At 36.2% G+C, this 19,107-nt stretch overlaps 1 protein-coding gene across 2 annotated transcripts; it reads right to left on the bottom strand.

The window, feature by feature from the left end:
• Window positions 1–310: 310 nt before the first annotated feature.
• LOC149820315 (single myb histone 3-like) lies at window positions 311–9,980 on the bottom strand. 2 transcript variants are annotated; one of them, XM_089982897.1, is made up of 6 exons: window positions 9,681–9,980; window positions 7,011–7,201; window positions 6,061–6,145; window positions 3,692–3,775; window positions 576–857; window positions 311–504 (listed from the first exon to the last, which is right to left on the bottom strand). In XM_089982897.1, the coding sequence occupies exons 1-6, from the start codon at window positions 9,828–9,830 to the stop codon at window positions 445–447; spliced, it is 852 nt and encodes a 283-aa protein (XP_089839023.1). In that variant the 5' UTR covers window positions 9,831–9,980; the 3' UTR covers window positions 311–444. The 2 variants fall into 2 exon arrangements, with proteins under 2 accessions (XP_089839023.1, XP_089839024.1); XM_089982898.1 differs by having other exon boundaries at window positions 581–857; window positions 9,681–9,971.
• Between the last annotated feature and the right edge of the window lie 9,127 nt (window positions 9,981–19,107).

Here is a 19,107-nt window from a genome sequence, read left to right as displayed (position 1 = left end):
AGAACAAAGTCCAAAAGCAGTAACGATAGACCCGCCCAGTTCAATTTTCGCACACTTGCACCTACAGCAACCATACAATGTAAATGGTGTTTTTATGGAGACGCACAATGAAATCGTTGCTGCAGTTCAACAGTTGGTGCTTCTGGCATAAGGCAGCTGCCATGCCTGACATCAACCGCTCCTATGAATGACTACACTAAGCCAACTGAATGTCTTCATCAAGGCTTGTCTACCACAGCCATTCCCCATACAAACTAGAAAGCTCACGGATCATGCCTCATCAGTCATGCACATTGAAAACAAGACAATATACAGGAAAAAAACATATATTTCTTCTATGTATGTTCTGAATCTTATTTTCCACAAAGCATATTGTGTAATGCCTTCTACAAACATCTAGAAAATCTGCATCACTGTGTTTGCAAACCTGTAATGCAGAGTGACTCACAGCAATGAGTTGAGCAGACATGGGTCAAGCCATGACGACAACTTTTCCCCGGGAGCCTGCCACAGAGAAAAATAACATAAAATTACAATATGCAAAAGGAATTTCACAAACATGAGGTTTTGCGTACCCTACACTGCTCATAAAACTCTTTTGCCAACTGTAACATTGCATCTGTCTTCTCAGCTAGCCTCTGAACACGCTCTGCCTCCATTATAGCTCGGTATGCCATGAGAGATTTTGATTCAGCATCAGCAATTTTATAGGCTATAGAAATTGTCGCTTCCTCAACCATGTTTGTTGGTGTATCAAGAGCCAAATGCTGTGATTGTTTTGTGCGGCGAAGGTCTGTCTGTTTCGGGGTGGGTGTTCTTATACCAAGTGAACTTGTGAGCTTGTATCCATTATGGACCTACATCTCATGAAGCTAAAGAATTAGCCAGAAAGAAATGGACAAAATATCAAAGGAGGAAGAAATAAATGAATCTCTTAAGAGGCTAAAAATAAGAACAGATTGCAATTCCAGGATGAGGACTAAAATACCCACTGTAATGGGAACATGTTCTCGACAAATTTGGACCTACAATTCATACAATGGTTCCCAAATCACGTTGTTTGAAATGTGAATAGGTCAGTTGGGCTAGGGTATTACTGAATCCTACACTACAAAATCTAATGTGGGGATAAGACTTTAGCAAACACCAATGGCATTAGCTCTTGGTCCTAATCCATATCTGAAGTTCTCACTGATACCAACTAAACAGATACAGGTTGGTCAGACATCCGTTCCAAACATGTATCTTTGGCATCCTTACATGTCAAGGGACAAAGTGTAATCTTTAAGTGTTGAATCTTACCATTACATATTTCCTTTTAATAGAATCTGCACTAAACAGCCACCTTATTTTGGGGGAATACTTGTAAAGAACTGAATATATGAAACCAAACTGCGTAAATATTAAAATTCCCATAGTAATCTAAGAAAAGTTTATTTAAAACTAAATAAGATCCATTCTTGGTTTATCTTTCAACAAAAAACAATATAATGTCTGATTATTTTCTTAAAAATGAAAAAAAAAACTAAAACTAAATAAAAAATTAATTGCATTACATTAAAAAGTACTAACCTTTCTTAATTGCTAATATAAATTCATTTTAATAAAACATTTCAGAAAAAAACAAGGTAGAGCTCTCTAGCAGCCAACGGCTCAAATGGCCTCACTCGGACATTGGATGGATAGGGGGCTAAAGAATTTGGACTGTGGACTGACTGCTTTCTTTTTCCACCTAGCCTTTGCTGGGTGGTTTCTCTGGCCACTGTTGGGTTCATGCTGTTTGTTAGGCACTTGGAGTGTTGGATACCAATGTTGTAAGATCGTACCGTATCGTACGGCACATATCATTACTATTTATTCTAACAATACATACTCGTAATGCGATACGAATATGTACTTAATCTGTATCGGGTGTATTGTATGATACACCCCTGTATCATACAATACACTTGAAGCACACTTTAAAAGGGTCGATTTTTTTTTTGTTTACTTTAGGTTTTAAAGACTTTCTTAGAGCCGATTTCTCCATTTGTCTAGATGTCATTAGAGGGAGACCCAAACACCCATAGGAGACTTAAGAGCGTTTTGGGGTCCGTTTCTTGCTCAAGGAAGAGGCCTTTGTAGTTTTCTCACATAAGAATGCATTTTCACCCAATTTTCACTTAAGGTGAGCTAAGGTAAAAAATTCTCATTTTTTGCTTCATTTGTCTATGATTGAAGTTGAAGGAGGGTAAGCTCCTTTTTTTTATGTTTTTAGAAGATATTACTTTACTTTTAGTTTTTTACTCTTAATCTCATTTTTTCCCCTTAGAACTCAAAATTTATCCCTAAGTGTATTATTGAGCATAGTTTTACATTTTTGTGTAGTGATTAGATTTAGTATTTTTTGCTTTAGGTGGTTGATGGATGGTGGAGGTTTTAGAGAATGTCTTTCAAAAGATGCTGCATTGAAATATTATACACCAATTGACTTGGAGATCTGTTTGAAAGGAATAATTAAGTGAAACTTTTGGGGTTTTGTAATGCATGAAGGATTGTATAGATTTAAATATGTTGCAGGGCATAGAAACTTCATTGTGAAATTATGTACATATCGCATTCCTACTGATATTCGTGTTGAGCTTCTTATTAGTCTTATAAAAGATGATAAAAGAAAAGTACGAGAATATGCAATATTGTAAAAGAAAAATTGCCAAAGGTGGTCTCTGATTCAGAAGATGAAGATGATCCATATCTCAAGTCACTGAAAGATGCAGTAAACGAAGGAAATCATTGAGTTGAAGTTTGAAACTGAAGATGACTTTTATATATAGACATGTTAGCTTGGTATGTCTTTTCCCTCAACATGGCATTTCGTAATTAGAAAATGTAATTTTAACTTTTATAATGAGTTATGAAAACTTTTTGGCTTTTGAATGTATCATTACTTGGTCTTAATCGATTGTATTTGCAGTGATTAGATAAGTGGTTGCACAACCAAATGCATTGTTGTTAAATGTTTAATGACATATCTATGTTTAGTTAATCTTATTATATAAAAATATTGTGTTCTTGTATTCTATATGATTTTTTTTTAGATTTTTAAAGAATTTTTTAGTGAAATTTATGACTTTTTACGATTCAATACAATACGATGTGTATCTTACTTTGGACCCGACCGATACGGGTTACGATACGATATTTACAACCTTGTTGGATACCTTGCTAAGTCAGCACTCTTGCATACTAGTGCCTCTCAGGTTCTTTGGCTACTCTATTTACCCAGTATGATCTTTGTGAGGTGATATCTCATCATCTCCTCTTTGGGACGTGTTCTTACTCTTTTCATAATATTATCTTCCTTTGCATTAAAAAAACACTAGTAAAACAGTACATTTCATTTTACTCAAAGATCATGTTAAGGAAGGCATGCTAGCAGCATACAAGAAATAAGGACCAAGAAATTTTCCAAAGAAAAATGCAGCATTCTTGGTGATGATGGATTTATTCAACTATAAATTAGCTTGGATATCATTACAGATTGGTCAAGAAAGTGCCTACTCAATAGGTATATGATTTATAAACTCTGTTAGAAAATCAGAAAAACAAAGTAATGGATGCAGATAAAAGACATGATATCAAGCCTCTTTCATGATTTCTTTCCAATGGGAACCTCTTTCATGAAATTGTAGCAAACAAATTGAAACTTTACCTTTTCAATTTTCTCCTGTGAAACTAGTCGTCTCAACTTTGAACCTAGCAGCCTTCTAAAATTTGAAGGCATTTCATGTCTTTGCTGTATGAACAACATAAAATCTCTGAAATTAAATTACTGAAAGAAATCTGTACAAAACAACTGAATGTACAAAATAAGAATTTCAATAATTTTTAATGGTGACCATCATATTAATCCAAGTGTCAAAATTCCAAAACTTATCCATTGGACATAACTCTCTCAGCATTACAAATGAGATTTTTGTTTGAGACACAATGATTTCTCAAATTTATGTGTCAGAGATGAGTCTGTGCATTGACACACAATGATTCGGAAATGCAACCTAACCCCTTAACATCCTTGATTGCATAATCAAATTGGAAAAACTCTTGACCATGAAAATCAGTCCAAATTTGTCAACTGTTTGTACTCAGAGATCCACAACATATAAAGGCAATTGACAATTATTTTTTTACAATCACTTGTGAAATAGCCATCACTATAAAGTAAATTATATGCATGTGGATAAAAAGGCACAGTACCAATAACAAAAAACATTTAAGCACACAAAAATTACCTAATTTTTTAGTTGCAACTCTTTGGACTTCTTGCTACTCAACAGATAAGGAATGGACAGTGTGAATATCCATAATCATGGAACTAAACTATACAGGAAATGTCAAGAGAATTGCCGACAGAATGACAAGACCTATGCATGAAAACTTGACCTAGTTTTCATTCAAATCTTGCTTCAAATTGTAGGCAACATCTTTCAATATTGCAGCCACCAAAGTTTGGTACAAGCAAAATACTTCAGGTTTCATCTTGTCGAAGCATGCTGAATTGTATATAAATACATCACTGAGGTGTAGAGAACGAAGATTTCGAAGAAAAACTACACTTGAAAGCATCTATGATTTTGAAAATAGCTATGAAGCTCAAAGGTTCAACATCTATTCCTTGATTTTACTTATGATATTGCTTGGTATTGACATTAAATTTCAATGTACAATTTGGACGTGGATAGGCCTCTCCAACATTAAATAGATATTTTCACAATTTTTTTATGCATAGGAAGAAACTCACCTGCTTGATGGAAGAAATTTTACAGCGGATAAGTTTAAAAAGCAATTAATTTTTTAGCAACATTCTTTCCACAGAGAAAATTTCCCACCACCAGTACACAAACTAGTGAACATGGATTTGAAAACTTTTCTCAATGCAGATGATATGAAAAAAACTTTTACTTTACTCCAACTATCAACATTATGTAAAGCATAGTTGGCAAACCCGGCGAGTCGACTCGAGAATCGCCCAGGTCGACCCGGATCAGACCAACTGGGTCACGATTCAGGACTGCCGATCCAACCCATTAAATATACTTTTTTATCATGTATTTTATTATTTTAATGCATATTTCTTATATAAAGTCACTTGTTATGAAGAATCTAATATTGTTCAATGAAAAAAGTTAATAATCATGTATAATTATATGTTTTTGTAACTTATCTATTGACATATTAGCTTGAAGTTTAGTTATTTTCATGTCTTAGGCATGTGCTTATTACACTATACAAATATAGAGTCCTGACTCATCCGAGTCAACCCGCTGAATCGGTGACCCAGCAGGGGTCCGATCCGAGCCCGAGACACGAGTTTGCCAACTATGATGTAAAGATACCCAAATGTGTCAAATGGTTCAGTCTCTTAATCAATGACATGGGAAATGATTTCTAACTTTTTCTGAAGGAAAATAACTTGCAAAATAGATTAACACAATGAATAGTTATAGGTGCATGCGGACATCACAATTATGATTTATGAACAATCTATTTGTGGCATTGGCCAATGAGACTTGAGTTAGTTTAGGTGTGAAGGGGCTGATGAGGGAGAGGGAATGCATGGCTACAACTCAGACCATGTTTGGCTCCATCTTTTCAAGTCACAAAATCAACCCATGATAGATGTTCAACTAGGCGATATTAGCTGGCATAAATAGTTCTCCTTGTATGTAGAAATTAGAATAGATGGCTATATAGTCTGATTTCTTCTCATAGGGGCAAAGCTATTAATGCAACTTGTCATTTACATGAGAAATAGAGAAAGAAAAAAAATAATACATGAAAGAAGAGGAGAAATGAACAATCAAATAAAACATTTTTTTATTTTATATATTCTTTATTTCTCCAAAAATTTATTCCTCTTGTTCAACCCTTTCACCTGAAAAATATCTGAAGATTCAAATTTTCACGTCAAATGCCTTCTGATGATAAAGGTAACCACAATGGTAGTGAGTTAGACCAAATATGGTGAGTCATGGAAGTCGCTAGTACGTGAAAAGCCAAAACCGAAAAGCGCCAACCAACCTCAATGAAACTCGCAATAGTGCCAATATCTGTTCCATTAGGATCACGAATAGCTGAAAGGGCTTCAATTATCATTGCATTGTACCTGTTTGAACAAAAGAAAACTATTGGTGAAATAAATTTGCAGACATATCCAACAGCAACAGGTATGCCGAAAATGTCTGTTGAAGACAAACCAAAAGTAGGCTATCAAGAAACCACATCATTCAATGGACAACAAAGAAGCACCAGATGCAAAAATGAAAAGAAACAATTTAGAAACCATAGAAGATAAGTACCAAATTAAGTAGAAAGAAAGACTATGGTATAGATGTATAGTCCATGTGTAACACTGCATGAAGAATTTTATTCAGCCATCATATAATGCAGTTATCAAATTATTTCTGAGGCAACACATCTTCCAATAGAGAGACTCTCACAGCAAGGTGGATTTCCACGATGCTCTTTCAATAGAGAGACTTTCTCCATATAAAAAGAAAATGAAAAAACAATTAGCAACAGAAATCTGGATAACATAGTGCATATCAAGGTGGATTTTGATAATGGACTTGCACAAAGATGTTGGAGGAAAGAACAGGTAATCTTGTAGGGATCATTTGATGGCTATAAAACAACTCATCGACAAAGTGGAGCTCATGGAAACAGCCTACAGAAAACAACCAAAGCACACCTTATCTCAAGAAGCTGAACAGATCTCATAACTCAAGGTGCTTTAGACAACATGACAAGCTAGGTCCAATCTATGCCTCATTAATTTTTTTATCAACATCCATACTTTCTCTTCTGTTACATAATGAATAAATATATCGGTCCACTCACAATATTATGACGCACAGAAAATAAAACAAAATCAATAGCCTATTCTCAAAAGTGATGAACAAGGAAGAGAAAAAGAAAACCATATCAACAGAAACAACTAACAATATATAACTCATTGAAGAATGGCAGACCTTGGAGGTGGGGTTTTCCCATCATTTAAGCCCTTTGAGTCAGCAACCCTTGTGGTTGATGGAGTAGAGGTCATGGCACTTGTGGGTGTGGATGAAGAAGGAAGACTAGGATGGAACTTAAGCTTCGGAACCCTTGCTTTTTCTCTTGAACCTTGACCACTAGCACTGACACTCATGTTCCTCCATTTATCCTGAATATGACAAGCACTCAGAATGATTTAAAAAAGCTCATTTAGGTTTAAAAATGTTTTGTTTATTTCCAAGAACAGCACGCAAAAAACAGGATATAACCCAACACACACACACACACCAAAGAAAAACATTTAAACCATATTTCATCTGAACACGGGAAATATCAACATTTTTCAAAGAGCTGCATCACATGGACACACTGTTTTTACTCCTCTAATGAATCCACACTCTACGTTTTCACTCCCAGACTACATCCCCTTTATGAAAAATTCATCAAAATGGCCACATCCCCATGTCTACAGCCATACCCATGAAATATAGACTGGGGGAACTTTTATTGTGGTGATATGGCTGAATCATCTTTATCAAGAGTTCAAATTCAGCTATTTTACGTATGCAAAAAAGTAAAAGCAAAAGTAAAATTTATATCTAGCATGGAAAGTGACATGTGGACATGCCAAGGCACAAGGCACAAAAGGCCTCAGGTCTTTGCTTGTTTAAATGGCTCGCTCCAAGATGGTGGTTGTACATTGTTAGCTTGTTTTCAGATTTCACCATGACAGACGCTCAAACTTAAACTTTTCATATTATAAGCCATTTACAACTTCAGGAGAATAACATATTTGCCGTTTATGTTCTCATAGCTTGATAAGGTGAATGGTTGCCTAATTTAATGTCTCTCTCCTTTCCTTTTTCATACTTCTTTGTTTTTCATCTTCACTAATATGTGAAACTATCCTGGTATTAGAGCATTCCCTCCTAAGAGATTTAGCTCAATTGAACAGTTTTGACCTCTTAGTAGATGCACCACCCATTACCAATTGACATTGTGTCCTTGGTAACTAAGAGGTATTAGCTCTTGAAACCTGGCATAAATTTAAATAGATGTTCTAACTCTTTAACTGGTGTTTATCTTCATATTAGAAATGCAAGCTAAAGGGTTTTGGAAATACAAAGTGTAGATATCATGAGGTTCCTGGTCCAACATGTAAGAAGATATTAACTACAGCTCATGACAATGGTGAGAGTTCATATATGGGAAGGCCACAGGTAGTTCTTGAGGATGTTTTGACAATGCAAGAGTGAGACTTGGGACTCTCCTTCATTCAGAAGTGAACACTGGTCTAAAGAATGAGAACATATTGTTAAATGAAGAGTTAAGACTAAGACTCAATGAGTAACATAATAATAGCTATGATTTCAACTTTCTCCAATATGGAGTGAATTATTTTTGCTATCAGCTTGTGGGCACCAAACTGATGAACCGACTAGGTTGACTTTTATTAGATTTGATTACAAGTTATTTATTTTTGTGGACTGTTATCAAATCTGATTTTCTGTCATTTTGTTGACTGTTATCATATTTGATTTCATGTTATTTTGTTGACTGTTATCAAATCTGATTTCCTGCTATTTTGTTAGTTGTTATCAGATCTGATTACATGTTATCTTATTGGTTGTTATCAAATCTGATTAGATGTTAATTTGTTGGCTGTTATCAAATCTGATCACATGTTATTTCATTGACTATTATCAAATTTGGTTACATGTTATTCTTTGATGACTGTTATCAGTCTTGGTTTAGCCAAGTCATGCAAGCCAGTCCAAAATCCTTGCAACTCAATACTTTTATTTTCTCTTTCAAGCATTCTAAGGACAGGCAAACAACAAACCACCTCCTCAATCTCTCACCTGCTACTATCACACGGGGACAATTTATCTAGCAAATTCTCATAATTGCTCATCTTCGATTATCCAAGTTCCAGAATTTTAGCTTCAAAAGGGACATCTAAACAGGGAATTCTAGATTGGTCTTATCGCATTCAAGAAGCCTTTATAAGTTCACAATACGCTAACAAATTGGGCTACCTAATTTGGAGCTTGCAGCTATTTATTTCTTTTCCAATTAACTACACATCCACATGTTCGACTCACTGGCATTCCTGACTCCCTTCCCTAATCCTCAAATGATTTTTCTTATCGAGGACACGTGAAATAGCAACGCTCGCAAGGCTATTGGTTAAACACTGAGTTAGCGAATGCCTAACAGAGAAGAAAATAAGGAATCAAGGAACATAATTCAATCCATTCGCGATTCCTTCATACCCACTTTCAACAAAGACTAAAAGCGTCATTTTTGTGAAACCTAACCCAAAAAAATTTCCTTCTACATTGAACCAGAATACGGTTAAAGAAGGAAAAGCGAGATACACAAACTCCCTCCTTCCTTTGAACCGACAAAAATAAAAAGAAATAAAACAAAGATCAATTCGATCCTCGATCACGTGCCTCCTATGGAGAACAGTGGGAGAAATTCCCATATTTAAACCAACAAAGCACCACCAAGAAAAAAGAACGAAAAATTGGAACGACCATCGATCATAATCTCATGCAGAAAAAAGCAAAAAACATATAGGACCAAAATAACGCAAAAACGAGGCAGCGACGACGAAGGACGAATAGGGAAGTGGGTGGTACCTTCAGATCGATGTTGGAGCGAGCAGAGAGCCAATGACTGAACTCGGGGTCCTTCTGGATCGTGCGCCACTTGCCCGGCCCATGCTTATCGACACCTGCGCGGAGCGCATCTTCCTCCTCCGACGTCCATTTTTGCTTGGGAGCTCCCATTCTTCTTCCTCCTCCTCCTGGTCTCCTTGGCGTAGAGAGAGAGAAAGAGAGAGAAGGGGATGTTGCAGGGAAAAGGGAGAGTTAATGTGTCAAGGGTTGTTTCAGGAGAGAGAGAGAGAGAGAGAGAGAGAGAGAGAGAACTAGGGTTAAATGCCCCAATTGGTTTAAAAGGGGTTTGTTGTTTTGCAGGGAGAAGAAATAGGGGATATTGGTATTTTTGATTTGGAGGGAGTGGCCTGTGTGTGTGTGTGTTTAGTTAGGGTAGGGCTTAATTGGAGAGTATGCCTAGTTGGGTTGCTGTGTGGTGCATGTGGTACTTATCATGGCGGTCTATGAAGATCTTTGGAGGGGAGAGCCTTACAGGTTCTGTGAATTTCAACTTAAAAAGTTGTTAGTAAATTATGATGCTTTAAAAACATTGCATAATTTTAACATTTCAAATGATTTTTTTATTATTTCATTATATATAACATTTTATCAACAAAGTTTTAAAGCGCATCTAGTATATTTTTTAGTCGAATTTTATTTTAGCAATGCTTTTAAAGTTTTTTTAGAGTTCTAATTTTTAAAGTCTGTTAGCTTGGCCCCAGCCTACGCCGCAGGCTGTTTAGGTTCAAATCCCATGGGTGTTACTCCTTGGGCAAGCCAAAGCGTGGTGGCTCCTTGAGGGCAAGAGGTAAAGCCCCAAAAATCAAAAAATTTAGGCAACCGTAAGTTTGACAGTGCGGCTTGGTCTTTGATTCTATGGGCGGTTTCTCTGTGTAAATATATAAAAAATAAAGTCAATTACTTTAATTTTAATATCTTTTGAAAATCCCTAAGAGATTTTTTTTTGATTAAAATTTTTGTTTGGAATTGTTTTCAAAAGGCTAGGACCAAGGTTTGGCTGATTAGATCACTTATTTTTGTGGTCTCTGTTTCATGCAATGATGGTTGTTAAGGAAGGTGGGAGGTAAACATGCTAGAGTGAAAGGTTAGTTGGTCTTATAAGGTATGAAAAATGAACCAACCTGCTTGTAAGGGGCCACTTGTGAATGTCACCAAGTTGACAGGATGTCAGCAGTTCGGGATGGCACCCTTAGTAGGGATGGCAGTGGGGCGGGGCGGGGCAGGGCAGGGCGGGGGACAAGGTCTCCACCCCCGCCCCGCCTCAAGATTTTATCCTCCACCCCCGCCCCTCCTCCCTGGCGGGGATGGATTTTATCCTCCACCCCCGCCTTCATCCCCGTTTCATGTCCTCCATCCTCGGTTCAAACGGGGATGAGGTGGGGCGGGGCGGGGAAAAGTGGTCGGGGCGGGGATCGTGGCGAGGACGGGGCGGGGCGGGGAAAAGTGCAGGTCCATCCCCGCCTCCACCCCCGGACGGGGATGGATTTTAACCTTCGTCCCCGCCTCCATCCCCGTTTCATACCCTTCATCCCCGGTCCAAACGGGGCGGGGCCCCGCTTTCCCCCGGTCCACTGCCATCCCTAACCCTTAGGCACAAGGCTGAAGTTGGGTGTACTCTCCTATGGGCATGTGGGACCTCAAGGGTTTAACCAACCGAAAGCAAGCCAATGTGCAGCCAATGATTGGTTAGGGGGTCCCTTGGACTATCCAAAGAAAAAAGAACCAACCTGCTTGTAACTTTGTTCGGTACGGTTCAATGAAAGGTTGTGAATGCTTTTAAAATAGGCTTGTATTGAGCTTGATATGAGCTCGTCATGTTTAATGAGTTATAAAGCTTGAATAGTGGCTGCTTAATTTAGATCAACTATGCTTGGAAGGCTTAACAAATTAAAATGCTCACCCACGAGGGCTTTGCTCATCTGGTAAGAGTGACTTGTGAATGTCACTAAGTTGAATGGATGTCGCAAATTCGAAACCCATGGGTGGCATCCCTTGCCACAAGGTCGAAGCTTGGTGTACTCCCCGATGGGCAGGGGGAACCTCAATTGTTATAACAACTAGAGGCCAGCCAATGTGAGATCGGTAATGGGGAGGTTTTTTATCTTGAATTATCCCAAAAAATAAAATACTTGTTTTTTTATATGTTCTATTAGGTAATTGGGGGGGAACAACCTTGCTGACGGTGATCAGTAAAATCCAAGGTCTCTCGCCCATTGGAGAGTACCTAGCTTCATCTTTGCGGCAAAGTATATGCTATGTATTATATAACAACATACTTATCATTATTTATGTGTGTGTGTGCATTAGTAATAATAAGTGCTCCTCCATCATGCACTCTTGTTGATAAGTTGTTGGATTGAAATTTATCAAATAGTTTGACCAATATTGGCAAATAATCGATTTGTTGCTAAGTAATGCAAAGTGCACAAACTCACTTCACGCTCACTCTTATCATGTTTGTAACATTTTTCAAGTTAAGTATTCACACTTTCTTTCTCAAAATTCACTTCCAAAGTTTATCAAGGGGCAGTTTCCTTTTTTTTAAGTTTTTTGAAGCATCTTTTTAGATTTAGGTCATTATTCATAGGGCATTTCATAAATTCTTTCATGATAAGTTTCATCAAGACATTATGGCATACATCATGGTCATTTATGAGTGTCATTTCTATCTTGCCATTTATTTATCACAAAGTTATTTATCATCATGTTTCGGTTCTCTTGTCACTATCATGCATATTTCAATCAATCATTTAGGTTGTATCCTTTAATCCTGTAAATGTCTATAAGTGCATCATCCAACAAGGTTGCTGTAATTTTTTATTGATTTTATCCAAAATTGGCAAATTTTCTTAATGGGTAGATTTATTATCATAGCTTTTGCAAAACGTATCATTCCAAGTCAATTTTTAAAATGTATCTCACTACATTTAATTTGTCTATTTGCTTGTTTTATCTTAAGACTGAAGGTTGATCGTCGACAATACCTTCCACCTTGAACAATCATTCATGAAGTCAGGGAGGCCCACATGTAAAACAAGGTTCATGTTTCATCTTAAGACCATTGGTTGATCATCGGCAAAACCCTTTCACCTCAAACAACTTATTATTAAGCCGATAAGTGAGGAATAATTGCCGATGCATAATCTTTTTGTCAACAATTTTAATATTGACTTCAAGCAGACTAAGATCAAGTGTCTTTTGAATTGTTTTCTCAAAAGAATTGATCATTCATAAGACAAAAAAATTCTCTTAAGAACTTGCTTTATGATTGACTTGACCAAAAGATGTCAAGTCAACATCTCATTATATCATGTCATATATTTTTTTTATGTCACTAACATGTTTTTTGCAACTAACATAGTTCTTAGAAACTCAATTGTCATATTAGTAAATCATATTCAATCCTATCATAAGAACATCTTGTTGATAGTTAGACATTAGGTCTATAGGTTGTCCCACAAACTGATAGAGTAGTTTGTTGTCAAAGATGAGCGCATTAACCAAAACACCTTCTCTAAGGAAACAAGTGTCCTGCTTTTTTTCTAAATAAAACATAGTGCATTTTTTATTTGGTCAACTATTAGAGTTGAATGTCTTTTGAACAAAGTTTGTCACTCATGATTGTCATTTAAGAATATCTTTCAAAATCTTTTTTATCTTTATGACTTTCCAACACTCATAGGAACTTGTTTTGTCTTGTTTAATCTGACCTTGTTCAGCAATACCACTCACTTTAAACGATGAATAGTCAAAGAGACCTTTTGTGTGTGAAACACGATATTGGATTTGTCTTGTTTAATCCAACTTCGCCTAGCAAGACCTCTTGCTAATAGACATAGACTCTCATGTAAAGCCGCATATATACCTAAGTTATATAATGCACATTAATTCATGTCATTTGTCTTTTTTAAGATTATCCCATCTCATTTGTCAAAAAAACTTATGAAAATACCTTCAGCTTGTAAAGATTTTCAAAATTGTCTTTCAAAATCAGTGTTTCTACTTCTTTATTGTTGACCAAGTTTTGCACGCTCGACAACAAAGAGGGGCATACGTAGACACCCCAATTTTGACCAGTCATTGTGTGATGCCCCAAAATTTCTAACCGAAAAAATGTATCAAAATTTTGAATTTTTTTTAACCATTACGCAATGGGAAAATGATTATTTTAACCTTGGGGTTAAGCAAACTCTGCGTGAGTCACAAGTGAGAATCATTCACAAAAAGCCAGATAGGTCAAAAAGTCCAAACAATTATATTTACATCAAAGTTTGTTATACAAAAATATAGGGTCAAAACAATATATAAACAAAACACCAAGAGTTGGCCCATGATCCTCTAAAAGTCTAGTTTAGGATGTTGTCACTCTCTTGCGCCATTCACTTTTCATGAGCTAATCACCTAAAAAAATCTCTTTAAAGGGTTAGACTGGTGAAAGCCTGGTAGGTAATTATAACAGTTCCAGTTAAAATACATGTAATTTCAGATAAAACTTGATTTCAAAGAAAGTATGAGTACAACTAATGCATAAGGCAAGAATACAGTTAAAGCATGCAAATCAGGAATTATATTTCATTGAGCAGGTATTCACAATAATCAGTGTGAGCATGAAAGTATTTATTTCAAAAGTTAACCCCTTGTGGGTACTCATAGGAGCAGCTCCGAGTCAAGACTGAGACTGTATAGGGGTTTATTATTCTATGTATTTTAATCACCTATATAACTAGCTTGCTACAAAAGCGACACTTGTTTATTAAACAATTATACACAGGGTATGGCTAAGTTTTTATGCTGGCTGTCACAGGCCTACCGCAACCCTCCTCCTTTATCCGGGCTTGGGACCGGCAGTGTATAACTAAAGTTACACAGGAAGAAAACAAACCTACCGTTGGACTGATATTGGTGAGCGAGCAGTATGAGGGTTGGAAAGAGGAGTGCTTGAAGGTACTTCAAAAGATCTATGACTTGAAGGTAAGTACAACAACTCCAGTTGTTCCAGAGGCATGAGACCATGCAAGAGCTGATAGAGAAAGCCAGAGATTCTCGTGTTTTTGGTTCAGATGAAGAAATCCTTGAAGCTTTAAAAGAAAGTCCAATTTGTCAGCAATCCAACTTTAAGGATATTCAGAAACAGTGTATGCCCTTCCTGAAGTTCAAAAAGGATGACGTGCTTGCTGTAGGTCGCCAGGCACTTGATTTGAAGCTACCCTTTAATGAGATGGAGGTTCTGCAAGAAAATATTGAGCTGATAAGGAGGCAGCTTGGTCTTGAGCAAGTGGAGGTCTTCTCTATTTCAGATAGGGATTCTCCTTCTAGAGTGGATTCATTGCTTCAGAAGATGGTTCCTCCTTCACCTGGCAATCCGATTGCCATCTTTTTGACAAAGGGGGAGATTCAGCAGACCTCCAGTAGAACAGAGGCATAGACATTGAATAGTTTGTTTTTCTATGTGGGTTTGTCATCATTTGTGTTTGAACATTTTGAGGATGTTTATTTATTTATTCTCACAAACTGTGATTTGTGATCCATTTTTGACATTTACCATTTCTTTTTATCATCTGTCAATGCGATATGCTACACGTGTTCTGTATTTATCATTTGGAAAATTGGAATTATTGGTGAGTGAGCAAGTTTTTAGTGGGACGTATGATTTTGCGATGACTGCAATATGTTCCAATGTCATCAAACTCCAAGCGGTATGCTTGGCTGAATAGAACCAAAATTATTTTATTCTTCGACTATCATTGCAGAGTATACCTGCTGCCTTATGATGCCTTTCTTGATTCATGTTAGAGCTCTTCCATAGTTGCCATTGGCAGTAAGTTATACACTATTGCGCGGTTTGTGTCTTGGCGGTGGCAATCTTATGTATGTTTTTGTTTTACCTTGTTTGTTTTCTTTTTGGGTCTTACCTTGATTGTTGTCGCAATTGTAGCATCTCTTTGAGTTACCATCCTTGTGATTATTTGCCACATGTAATAACAACACCATTGGCAACTAAATATAATAAAAATAGTAACAGTAATAATAATAATACATAAGATTGGCTTTATAATTAATTTTATTAGATCCGGTCATAAGTTGTATCATGTGGTTATCCTTTGGGATTGTCTATTTTTCACGTGTTCGATGATAAAAGCTATCTTTTGGCTCATAGCTGTAGTCTTGTTTTTGCACCACACCTCTCTGCAGGGTCACATCACAGGTTGCCTCATTCAGACTCGTAGCAAATCGTGAATCAAGGAAAACTGATTTGGTCATATGATCCAAATGAAGTATATATGAATCTTTCCATGCATTTTAGTTGATTCTGCCCTTTATGATGTTTAATGCAGAGCCACCCGGTCCGCTAATGGACCTGACTATTGCCTGTGGGCCTAGTTGGGCCAGGCCGGACTGGGAATATATATTCATATACATATATAGAGATTAACACACATTCAAGCTAGGCCGTCTCGGGCCAGGCTGGCCAGAAGCCTGGTTTGGGCTGGGTTGGGTTCCAAAACGAAGCCCCAAAATCGAGACTTTTTGTTGCTTCTTACATCTCCAAGCAATTAAGGAATCTCCTAAAAAGACACAGAAGCCAGTAGTTGAGATTCTATCATTAGAGTTACCTCCCTAATCTGTATCAGTATAAGCAATTAAATCCAAAGAAGAAAATGATGATAGAAATAGACTTTTGGTTATGGTGTTTTTGATGTATCAAACGACCCGGAGCACGACACTCATGTGCACAGTTGTAAGAGCATGCTGAAATTGGCTAGCAGAGTGAACAACATGAGCGATGTCTAGTCTAGTGATAGTCAGATATGTGAGACATCCAATGAGTTGTTTGTAGGGTGTTAAGATTTTCTAGAAGAACCCCATCCTCCAACCTTAATTTTGCGTTAATTACTTCTGGAGTCTCCACCTTTTTATCATCTGAAATTTCAGATTTAGTACATATATATGCAGCAAGCTTCATCTGTGACAATATATATCCTCGGGGAGAATATGCAACTTCAATGCCAAAAATATATAAGGAAACCTAAATCAGACATGTCAAAACTATCTTTTAACATATTTTTAACATTAATAATATTAATTTGATCATTTCCTGTGATAATCATGTCATCAACATAAAGTAATAAGATAACAATACTATTATCTGCGCTTTTAACAAACAGAGCGGTGTCAGTATAACATGAACGAAATCCTAATTTAATCGTGATATCACTAAAATGACCATACCAAGCCTTGGGAGTTTGTTTAAGACCATACAAGGCTTTTAAAAGTTTAAGAGTTTGACCTTGTCTAATATTAACTCCGGGTTGTAGATCCATGTATACTTCTTCATTTAGATTTTCATTTAGGAATGCATTTTTCACATCGAGTTGATATATAGGCCATTTTTTGGTTGATGCGACAACTATTAGGGTTCTAACACTTATCATTCTAGCTACAGGGGCAAATGTTTTCTCGTAGTCAATTCCATATTCTTGCGAATATCCCTTAGCTACTAATCTGACTTTATATCTTTCTAAGGATTCATCGCTTTTGGTTTTAACCTTAAAGACCCAGCGACATCCAATAAAGGAAGCTTGACTATTTCTCAAGTATTAGCCTTTTTTAAAGCATCTAATTCTATCTTCATTGCTTCAATCCAGTGAGGTAGAGTTTTGGCTTGATTATAATGAGTGGGTTCATAATATGAGTATATGTCACCACTAAATAACATTGATTCCATAACATCATCATCCAAAACATCTATCCACCTATCTATATTTAGAGAATAATTATACCAGAGACTCAATAACTCTTCCATATATCCGGTTTTATGAGATACTAAAGCCATAAATTCGTTAAAGCTATTATTTTTAGAGACCAATATAGATTTCCAATTAGTGTGATAGGTACGGCAATATACTTTAACCCTCTTAGAGGCCATCAATAACTGTCACCAAAAAATAGTCGCTGAAACAAAGTAGAATTTTTTTGGCTATAGAGCGAGAACGATGTTGCATAATATAAAATATGTAATATATAATCACACAAACATTCACACACAAATGATTTAATCAAAGAAAAAAATAAAATAGGCTATTGAATATGCAAAGATAACTCAAAATTCATGTAATTTTTCAAAAAAATAACTTACTCACCAATGTTTCAAAAAAACAACTGATTGAAGCCATTGTGTAAAAAAAAATAACAAGTTTAGTCATTAAAGATATACTTACCAGAAAAACTCACCGTCAATGGTTTTGTGTTGATGAATCGCTACCTATGATTCACCAAAAATTGTTGCCAGGGGGACGCATGTTGGAGATCCCAAAAAACCCTAGTTTATGCAAAAATGGCCTTGGGGTGCGAAAAAAATGCTAGTTTTATACAATGAAGATCACACTTAATGTTTGTCTGGAAAGCTTTTGATAAGAAAGAAATTTGCATTGTATTGATCTCTAATATTTGCAATGTATCGAGAAATCTATAATTTTCTCAAGAAATCAGCATATAAAGAACATATTCACAATGACATAATTTAAGAAGTTAGTACTTAATTTGCATACTTCATTTCTGAGTACGAACTTCATGGGAAGTGAGGGTTAAAAGAGGTTCACATGATATCCAACAATATAGGTATAAAATATGTAATTTTAATAAGGTATTTATAAAGTTACGATTATAAAGAGGTTCACATAAGTTATATTTGTGTGCTTCGTGAAGATTACAAAAAAATAGGTGTAAACATACATTTAAGTAACAGTTAAAAAAAGAAGAAAGGAGATTCACATGATTTTTCATGACTTTGATATAAAATATGTGATTTTGCTAAGATATTTGTGATTTTATGATTAACATAGAAGATCGCATAAATGACATAATTTTTTGTGCGCTTTTTAAGGACCACAAAAAATATGTGCAAATATCTATTTAAGTGAAGTTTTGCTTTATCCGATGGACGTAATGATATATCAAGCGGACTTCATGAGGTTTGCTTGTGCAAAGAATAAAAAGGTCCTAAAAAGTATGAGATTTGCAGTTTTGAACAACGGGCATATTTCAAATTTTTTAAAGCATTTGTGAAAGTGCATTATATTTGTCGTAGAGTATGGCAATATTTTTTAGTTTCATTTTTTTATAAAAGGTAAGATACATATTACCCTTATTTAAGTGTTTTTTTTATAGACGCCAAGTTATGAAGTTTAAGGTATGGCCCATCTCCCTTCTATTTAAGAGGCCTCTTATGCTGTTGTGCCCCTTTGAAGTGGAGCTGACCTACGTGGTCACCTTTTAAATGTATTCTTACGAAATTTGGGCTACGTTTGGGAGCGTTGCAATATGACAGAAATCTGGTTTCATTGTGTTGCCAAAATATCATTTTGCCAAACCATAGGGTGTTGGGCCT

This window comes from Nuphar pumila, chromosome 12 (assembly GCF_984573655.1).
Source record: "Nuphar pumila chromosome 12, dmNupPumi1.hap1.1, whole genome shotgun sequence".
NCBI classification, from domain to species: domain Eukaryota; kingdom Viridiplantae; phylum Streptophyta; class Magnoliopsida; order Nymphaeales; family Nymphaeaceae; genus Nuphar; species Nuphar pumila.
This window is presented reverse-complemented; position numbering and strand designations above follow the sequence as displayed.